The sequence below is a fragment of the Schistosoma mansoni genome, chromosome 1 (assembly GCF_000237925.1).
Source record: "Schistosoma mansoni strain Puerto Rico chromosome 1, complete genome".
In the NCBI taxonomy this organism is placed as follows: Eukaryota; Metazoa; Platyhelminthes; class Trematoda; order Strigeidida; family Schistosomatidae; genus Schistosoma; species Schistosoma mansoni.
Window position 1 is genome coordinate 7,456,513 of NC_031495.1, and position 10,597 is coordinate 7,467,109.

General features: G+C 34.5%; 1 protein-coding gene and 1 non-coding gene across 2 annotated transcripts in view; one reads left to right on the plus strand and one right to left on the minus strand.

The window, feature by feature from the left end:
• Positions 1 to 542: 542 nt before the first annotated feature.
• The window catches only part of Smp_124060 (venom allergen-like (VAL) 13 protein), a gene marked incomplete at both ends in the record, with an annotated part of 26,195 nt that continues 16,140 nt past the window's right edge, over positions 543 to 10,597 (plus strand). The window contains 3 exons of the mRNA XM_018793124.1: positions 543 to 589; positions 5,147 to 5,319; positions 8,616 to 8,690. Coding sequence (XP_018647668.1) covers positions 543 to 589; positions 5,147 to 5,319; positions 8,616 to 8,690 — 295 coding nt within the window. The remainder of the gene's footprint in view (positions 590 to 5,146; positions 5,320 to 8,615; positions 8,691 to 10,597) is intronic.
• Positions 8,107 to 8,172, minus strand: Smp_tRNA_00319_Gln_TTG.1.1. The gene has a single exon. It is a non-coding gene (tRNA).

The following is a 10,597-nucleotide window of genomic DNA, read 5'->3' on the forward strand; positions in this document are numbered from 1 at the left end:
ACTATTCGAATTAAATTCAATTAACCTGTAAAATGATGAAAAGTATTTGAATAAATATTTTAGTTATATTATTATCAAAACAAAGTGTCAATCATATATCATGTCACTCAATAGTCTATCATTAATGACAACTGTCCAAGAAGAAGAAGAAAAAAACTAAAAAAAAAAAGAACACTACATCAGATACATATTTTCACCGGCTTCTTTAGTTTAACGAAAAAAAACAAAAAAAAAGAGAAGAATATTAACACCACTTGAACATATACTGTATTGTATTATGATTTTCATATGTAAAATATAGTTGCTATGTAACATATAATTGATTGAAAAATATACAGTCAAATAAGTACGACACATTTATGTTCTCAAACTATTCAACTATCCATTCAATAATTAGTTGTTGTGTTGTTGTTGTTTTTTTTTGCTTTTTTTCTATAATTGACATGTGTATGTATATATGTATGTATATAAATAATAGATCGAGTAATTTTATTGTTTACCACTAAGCCGGTTATAATTTTAACTTATTTGTAAAAGATAAAATGGTAGATGAACAATTAAATCATGATGCATTGAATGAACATAATCGGTAAGATTTTTTTTCTTCAAATTTAACTATTTATATTATATATTAACTTACTATAAACTATAGTGAATTAACAGAAGGGGGTTTTGTGGATGCCGGCTCAGCTGTCTATCGATTAAGTGCTCGAGCGCGAGAGACTGATAGGTTCTGGGTTGGAATCTCGTGAGGCGGGGTTGTAGATGTGCACTGTTGAGGAGTCCCACAATAGGGCGAAACGGCCGTCCATTGCCTCCAGGTTTACCATGATGCTCTAGCTTCAATTGACTCATGATCTCAACTATATAGTGAATGAACTTCCTTTATTTATATAAAAAGGGATTGAGAATGGGTTAGGCAGCATAGATTAAAAGTTTCATACTTAAACGAAACATCTATGGTATAGTTCCTAGTTTTTGTTATCAGTTATCTAGCTAAACTTAGCATATTATGTAAACTGTTTTTGAGTTCATGCAGTTTGTAATTTCATGTCATGGATAGTTGATTGAAAGTGTGTATTTATACTTATTTCGAGTTTGTACATATGTGTCGATCAAGGGACTATACTAGTAAATATTAAATCATATGATTGATATTAAGAAACGCATTTTGATTGTTCATTACTGTCATATGTAAATCCAGAACAAATTAACTGAATATATTCTATTAGTTGCACACTTTTAGCGAATCAATGGTCCCATTAATAGTAGGATCCATACTGTTTGATGATTGTCATTTTGATTTACCAGGATTCCAAATTTAATGTTCATATTAAGATAAGTACTAGATTTGAGTCCCAATAAGAATATAAATACTGATCATACACTCAACTGATGAGTTCTGTATGGGATGAAATGCGAATCCTTTATTCCACTGTTAGCCAAAATGTAAAACTACCTATCTAACTAATTAAACATCGGACTACAACTGGGAAGTTTAAAGATGTTAAATTAATCACAAGACTTAAATATTCAGACTTCGATCTCATATTGCTTACTTACTTACCCCTGTTACCCCTTGTGGAGGAGCATAGGTCGCGCATCAGCATTCTCCATCCAACCATGTCCTGGGCAATCCTTTCCAGTTCTTTCCACTTGTTATTCATCCTTTTCATATCTGCTTCTATTTCCCGGTGCAATGTGTTTTTTGGCCTTCCCTTCACGATTCCAAGTTAGAGCTTGTTTCATGACTCAGTTTGGTGATTTCCTCAATGTATGTCTTATCCACTTCCAACGTCTTTTTCTAATTTCCTCTTCAGCTGTAAGCTGGTTTTTCCTCTCCACACAGCAGGCTGTTGTTGATGGTATCCAGCTAGTGAATGTTGAGTATTTTGCGAAGACAACTATTTATAAATACTTGTACCTTCTTGATGATGGATGTAGTAGTTCTCCACGTTTCAGCTCCGTATAGTAGGTCTGTCTTGACGTTCGTACTGAAGATTCTCACTTTGAAATTAGTTGACAGTTGTTTTGAGTTCCATATGTTCTTCAAATGTAGGAATGAGGTACTTGCTTTGCCACTTCTCTTCGATCTCATATGAGAATATTAATTTGAAGAGCTTAGGGTTCTAAGGGTAGGAAGAAATCACTGATCAGTAATCCTTATTTAGATGATCGGAAACATATCTATAAAATAAAATACTGTATTAGTCGTCCTTAACACAAATGTTCTTATCTTAAAATAAATATTCCATTAGGTTTCTCTTCAATTTGTTAATTTCTGACGACATTGTCTAATGGAATTATTTAGTTTACTAATGCTGTTTTAAAGAGTAATTCTGTTTAATCAAAGTTCATAAGGGGTTTTTGTGGGTATTATAGTAATTTTAATAGTTGAGATCATGATTGAATTGAAGCTAGACCACCATGGGAAACCTGGTAGCAATGAATGGCCGTTTCGTCCCAATATGCAACACTTCAGCAGTGCTCATTTACGATCCCCAACACATAATTCGAACCCACGACAGGCGGTCTCGCGCGCAAACGCTTAACCTCCTGACCTTTGAGCCGGCATCCAACGGTGTTAACGTCTAACTTCAACCAATCCATGAAATCGAACCACCGTCCACCATTTTCATCAGTGATTTACTGTCTCACGACGGACCAAGTTGAACTCCACTGGTCATTGCATCTCACTAGAGCTCCAGGAAATACCTCTTGGACCCAGTCACTACTGAGCGTATGGTGGTTAATATCCACCGATAGGTCCTGGGTTCGAATATCGCGATGCGGGATCATGGATGAGCATTGCTGAGAGGATGCATATTAGGACGAAACGGCCATCCACTGCTACCAGGTTTTCCATTGTGGTCTAGCTTCCATAGACTCATGAACTCAACTATTATAATTACAGTTCAAAAGTTGACGGAATAATATAAAGAGAAGCATTTCCCTGTATTTCTACTTTAAATATTTGGTGTCTTTTGTCTGTATTGTCAGGATTTCCTATATATCAAGCTTATTAAATATCAGACTACAGTTTTTCTAAATTATAAACTGATATCAAGAAAACAAGAAAACAACCTAAAATCATGAAGTACAAGATTCCGAATCTAATTGGCCATAGTAAATTTTCAAGTTAGTTATAATTTAATTGTGTTACTATGGGTAACAGTAGATTGATTATTTCATATAAGTAGTATTTATTTTTCATAATAGTATTTTACTGAGCACAATGTAATATGATTACATAAGTATAGAAATGAATCAAAATGCTCCACAGTTTTAGATTGTTTGCTCTCTTTCTCTCTCATTGAGAACCTTTCATCGATTTTTTGGAACGTAACATGATAGAATTCACTTTCATATGATTTTGTGCACAATTCTTACAAAATAGTTAATAGGTGTTTTTTTACATATGAAAATGTATAGCATATCAAATCAATCCGCTTTCTTGTAGGATTCTGTCAGATAGAATAAACTAAACCTTCAAAGTTGAAGAGTTTTATTGAATTCGAGTCTTTATTGATGAGAATGTTGTTGAGAAAATAGATATGTTGTTGTCTGAGGAACAAATTGACTAGTTAACAAATAGCTTAAGTGTCCGTGAATTTGCAATGTATGGCCTCTCAAGGTTCAGTTTTTGTCGAATATCAAGAATTTTTGGGCATTTTTCCGTTTACTTAGTGAGTGAGTGCCGCATATAAAAGCATAAGTTTCACTGAGGATTTCATCTTAAGCTTTAACTTTTCCTTTATTTGGTTTTTCCATCTGGCAGGTTGTAAGTGTTCAGTGTGCTCATGGAAGAAATATGTAGATAGCTTTAAATAATTTAGATAAAAGACTAAATGAAAATCCGACTCTCTAGCTAGATATTTATTATCATTATAATTATAAGGTTGTGAAGATTGGTTAATTTTATTGGGACCAACCATGTTAGGTTTGAAGTAGGTACCCACAGAAGGTAATGGAAGATGCCCCTCCCCCGAGTATCACGAAATGATTAAACTTCGACTTGTGCACAAGTGGATCTTGACTTCGTGGTTTAGAGGTCAAGCGTTCACACACTGGACCAAAGATCCTGTGCCCGGCTCCCGGTTGGTAGGTCATGAATGAGTACTGTTGAGAAGCCCCATACTAGGAAGAAATAGATCTTTTTCCAGTTCTTCCTCGTTCTCAATGGCTGTCTAACTTTGATCGATTCATGATGTAGATAAATCTTTATACCGGAATAGTAAATAAAAGAATACCATTTTATCATAAATTTAAAATGATATTTAATTATGTGTACTTGAAAGTTATCATCAATGTTTTAAGTTACAAAAACGACCGAATATATAAAACGACCGTATATAGATTGTATAATAGTTCATTTTAACAGTATATCATATGTGAATTTAACTGATATCGGCCAATGTATTATGAAATATAAAGCATTATACTCTCTGGATGAATTGAATTTGTGTGAAATGAATATAGTTAACACTTATAGACATTATTAACTCCGCCTGTAGCTCCTCCGAGACTACTGTCCGTCCCAATCCCGGGTAAAGGAGGAGGGTTGGGCATAGGGTTAACGACCCCATTCCGTAGAAAACCAACTCGCTAAAAAACGCTAACCAGAAAAAATTATTCAAATCATTTAAACTCTGCCCTCCGAGTTGAAGGAATAATTATGACATCTCATGACGAAAGCCGAGTTCCTTCGGAAGTCATGAGGCCGATGCATCTTCTAACAAAAGAGCAACAATTTTTATAGGTACATGGAATGTCCGGACAGTGTGGGAGACCGGAAGAGTCTTCCAAATTGCTGCAGAAAAATTATAGACATTATTACAACTCGATATTTAAAAGTCGGTTCATAAATACAGGTCTCTTTTCCGATTAAATTAGAGCAAGATCCTATTTTCCTCTTCACTGAATTGCTTTAACAAACAACTACTATGTGGAACAAAAAGTTAATGTATCCAAATTCAGTCCTATGAAACCAACAAACGACTGTCTATCAACGAACATATAATCTATAGGAATTTCAAATAACATGCATTGTAGAAAGTATTTTTATCAGCTCTTTTATTTATATGCAATTTGTTTACGTGATAATAATAATAATAAATACTGTATTGTTTATCTTGTATACATTCAGATTACGTGCATTGCACGGATGTCCTCCATTAAAATATGATCGAAGACTTGCTAGAGAAGCACAAGCTTGGGCTGAAAATCTTGCACGTTTAAAAATTATGAAACATAGTATCTGTGATGAATATGGAGAAAATTTGGCATCAGCACAATCTACTGGAAAAGCGGAAATGACCGGTTGGTTATAGTGTTCAATTGAATTATTATTCAAAAAAATGCAATGTTTATAAGCACAGATGGATTGTGGCTTGCAGTGGAATCTAGGACGCGCGTTACGCACAGTATGCACATATGCCGATAAGAGACTGACTAGCTGCAGTCCTAAGCATCAATAGGAAGATTCAAACAAACAATACTAAGTGAACTCAAACTTCACCCCGTTGCAGAAGCAAGGGGATATCAGGACTCAGTAGTTGAGTGGATAACGCGATGGCGTTTGAAGCGAATGGTACTGGGTTCGAGTTCCAGAGTGAACATCAACTCTGAGATGCAGGTACATCCAGATGACGAGTCCCAAGTAGGACGAAACGCGCGTCAAACTGGATTCCACTGCTAGCCACCATCCACCTTTGCTTACAATGCTTGTGAATTAAGGCAATATCGAGGCAGTACGCATAGCATGCACATATGCAAATAAGAGACTGACCAGTTGCAGTCCTAAACATCAATGGGAAGATTCAAACGAACAATACTAAGTGAAATACAATGTTTTTCGAAATATTGGCTAAATTTTAACAAAAACGTCATAATACAAAATGAGTTTTTCATGTTGTTTTGTGAAAATGATGCTCGAAAACTATTGATTTCTGAGGATCTTTATATTGTGTCGAACTAATAAGTCAATAGAAGTTACATAATCATTGTAAACCTTGGAGTATAAGATTACTGTTTCATTCTAGTATGGAATTTCTTAATAGTGCCCATCTATGACCCAGCAAGTGGAAATAGAAAACATGACCTATGGTCTCTCATGCAAACAACCTAACATTTAGACGATTATTAGCCCTGTTGAGTAGTTTCATACTATGATGAAACAGCGATCTAGTGTTTCCGGATTGGGATCGATTTGTGATTTCAATGATTTCAGAACCTCATACTAACATTTAAGCGATTTATATTTCTTGGTAAAAGAGAAACTTATGTTTTACCATTGCCTTAGTAGTTGAGTTATTAACCTGTAAGACGTATTGTTTTTATTACTTCAAATGAATAACGTTGAAATATCCCAGTCAAAAGGTGTTAACTTGCCACAGAAATGCGTTGAAAAATCAAAAGTTACCTCATAGTAGATACAAATCGGTCATATTCATCAACAGAGTAAAGACAATAGGTTTGTGTTGTCCATATCTTGTTAATTTAAAATTCGTGATTGTTGACGATTAGAAAGTTTAGACAATGAATAAGTATTGACTTTATTTTAATATAATGATTTAATGAAAATTAGTTTATGCCAACCGCAACTAAAATTAGTAACCGAGACAAACGTTGAGGTAGGCATCTTAATTTTTGGACTTCCTAATAACGTTTTTTTATTGTTGTGTTTTTTGGAATTGTATTCGGAGATCAATAATTAAGTTTTCTGTATGATTCATTATCTTCATTTAAACTTTTGTCAGTAGGTGTTTTGTGGAGATTTCACTATTTTCATAGTTAAAATCATGAGTCAATTGAAGCTAGACCACCATGGAAAACCTGGAAGCACTGGACGACCGTTTCGTCCTATTATGGGACTCCTCAGCAGTGAGCATCCACGATCCCGTCTCTCGCGAGATTCGAACTCAGGACTAAAATCGCCACAAAACCCCTTCTGATATACTTTTCTGTGTCGATATTGATACATAAATATTTGAAAAGCATAGTAATTTTCAATCGGATAAGCTTTATTGAAACTTAAATCAAGACAGAACAAATATTGATGCAGAATAGAATGAATTCATTATATTTCGTGGTTTCTCATCAGCTGCTTACAACCAAATATGTATTAGAGTTTTAGCATTTCTGAGTATGTTCCTAAGAAACTGAGGCTGCGAGGGACCAGGGTTCTCAACAGTGCAATAGCTTGGCATTTACTCGACACCAGGCACACCATTGACATCTCTCATGCTTTCAAAATCATTAACAAACAAAGAAGTACAACTGCTTTCTGATCGCAATAAAAAACTCAAAGCGGATCTAGGTATTCAAAAAGAAACAGTGATAAACTTATTACTACTCTGATAATCCTTTTTTTTGTTTTTTTTTTGTTTTATTTCTTTGATATTAGTTTTATTTTGGTTCATATTTAGTTTTTATTATATTTCTCTTTCATTACCTAATTCTTAAACCACAATTTCACTCACACATTTTCGCTCACTTGTCTCTTAATTATATGAACTTTCCAAAGTTTATTTAATTATTACGTAACCCACCCTAATTGTTTTTAAATACCTCCCAAATTATCACACATTTTATCTTATCTGTCTCTGAACTCCACTCAACCATCACACTACCCACCCTTTATGCTTCCTTCACTCTAACACCTAATAACCTCTGACCTTTCCTTTCACATATACATATATATAGTTATCATTGATAACCTTTTGTTATTCTGATCCTCTACATTCAATTATGTCAATTGTTCCATACTATTTATTACCCCAATGCTAAAATTCTAATACATTTCTGGTTGTAAACAGCTGATGAGAAACCACGAAATATACTGAATTCATATTATTCTGCATCAATATTTGTTCTTTCTTTATTTAAATTCATAAAGGGAATTAACTGCATGAAATTTATTGAAACTAATGATGACTAGAGTATGACATAATTGTTTGCAATAGAATGATTAGAATCTTTCTAAAGTAACATCTACACTCGTGGTAAGCAGAAATGGATAGTGGCTAGCAGTAGATTCCAGTTTGACGTGCGTTTCGTCCTACTTGAGACTCGTCACCTGAATGTAATTGCATCTCAGAGTTGATGTTCACTCTGGGACTCGAACCCAGTACCCTCGCTTCAAACGCCATCGCGTTATCCACTCGGCCACTGAGTCCTGATAGCCACTTGCTTGTGCGATGGGGTGAAGTTTAAATTCATTTAGTATTGTTTGTTTGGATTAAGGCTATATCGAGGCAATACGCACAGTATGCACATATGCCAATAAGAGACTGACCAGTTGCAGTCCTAACACATCGATGGGAAGATTCAAACAAACAATACTAAATGAATTTAACATCTACACTGTTTAGAAGAAATTGGGTTATCTGATTTTTTTTGTTTGTACATGGTCATTCTTTCTTTAAAGAATTATTTCGATGACATTGTTCTAATTCACATTTCCATAATAACATTGGCTGATACGTGATTGGTTGTCATCGTTTTCAGTTTGTTAACTTTCTTATGCATCATAGAAATAGGACTAATGTTTTCTTTGACTCATTCATACCTAACTAATTTGTAATTTTAAAGGTAGATTTTATTTTGCCTTATAGGAGCTAGAGCGACACGAAACTGGTACGATGAGATTCATTATCACAATTTTAATAAACAGTTTCAAAGTCAGTCAGGTAAGAATAATCATGTATGACAACCAGTGTTTTATGTTTATCAGTGATAACCAAATAAAAATCAGTCCGTGGTGTAAACCTTGAAAACCTCCATACTACTAACAATGTTCAAGTGCTCACTAATAACTAATGTCAATGGGTAATTGCAGAAATTCTAGTGAGAGGTCATGATTAGGGGAGTTCAACCATGTCGGATGTGATCCATTTATCAACAAAGGGTAATGGGAGATTCTCGAGCAATACTGTCAACTGACACCATTAGATGCCAGTTCAGCGTTCTAATGGTTGAACATAGACTCAAATCCAGGTAGGAGTGATCTATTTAAGTCTGTCCACACATGACTGACGGGTTACGATCAGCGGGACTAGCTGTCAGTCATTTATGAAGAAATTCGGATGAATCGCAGCAACCGAGAATTTTTGTTGATGATTTTATTCATAAAGAAACTATAAAAAACATCATGAATAAACAATCCTGCTCAGAAAGCAAAGCTCCACCGAAAAGACCAGAATCTGTTTAGAGGGTTACCGACAGACTTTGATTATCTACGAAATATATGTCGAAGATTTATAGGGTTAGCCAATGAACGTAAGCACACTGATTAAAAAATTGTCAAAAGCTTTCAAAATTCACTTAGTAGCCAGCCAATACTTAATAATTTAATAATGACTGACATGAAGAATAAATTCTCAGGGTTCTAGTGACAAATCTTGACCAGTAAAGTTCAACTATGCTGAGTGAGATGCATTAAAAGGGATTAAATGATGTTTAAAGCAATTAGTCCCTTTTATAAATTTCGATAGAACAATGAGAAGACGTAGTTGATCTGAAAAATGTGATGTATTTGCGCTATACATTTCGAACAATCTGGTCACACATATACTTGTCAAGGCATTTTTATATGAAAATTAATAATGGTCAAACAAACAAATAAATAAAAGTACAACTAAAATAACTAAGGGGGGAGAAAGAATAAGAAATTGTCGCGTTATTCTAGGCCATAGAATGACTTAAGGATTACCAAGGTAAATTCAAGGTTACGACAAATTGTTTTTGTACACATAAGGGGGGTTTAAATTTACGAATAGCTAAGGCTTCAATAAACTTAAGAATTCGACCTTGACAATTTCTATACAACATTCTAAATGCTGTATTAATGTTAATTTTGTGCCCCGTCTCAATAATGTGTTTTGCTATCGATGAACATGGTTTTCTACCGCCTACATTGATCGGATCATTTGACACACACTGATTTTGAAGCCATCTGGGTACATGTTCATTGACCCTTGATTGCATTGTTCGATTACTCCTCCCTATGTATGTGTGTCCACACAAACATGTAAATTGGTAAATACAATGGGATGTGACGTAATCATTAGTGCATTGTTTGGGTCTATTATGAATCATGGCCTTAGACTTTTCAATCACTACCAACTGAGCAGCATAATACGTATTCTCAATGGCTGCTTTCAATCTCTGCCTTAAAACTATACTGTTTGATTCGCCTCTATATGGTAGATTGATGTAAACCTTTTTCTTTGGCACTGAATAAATTAGAGGTCTTGGCATTAATTGACTTTTGCACCTATTAATAAACTTGAGTGGATAACCATTTGCTATTAACGTGTCAGTCAGTAACTTCTCCTCTTTTTCCACCATATCAGAGGTACATATTCTTCGAGTCCTCTTAAAGAGGCACTTAACTAGACCTCTCTTGTATTGCAATGGACAGAAACTATGGAAATTTAGGTATTGTCCCGTCCAAGAAAAATAAACTACAAACCATTTTATGTACCTCAGAATTGATATTTCAATGAAGAAAAGCAGAGCATTATACCAACGAACAATGAACTAATGATTACGTCACAGCTCATTGGATTTACTAGTTTACATGTTTGTGCGGACA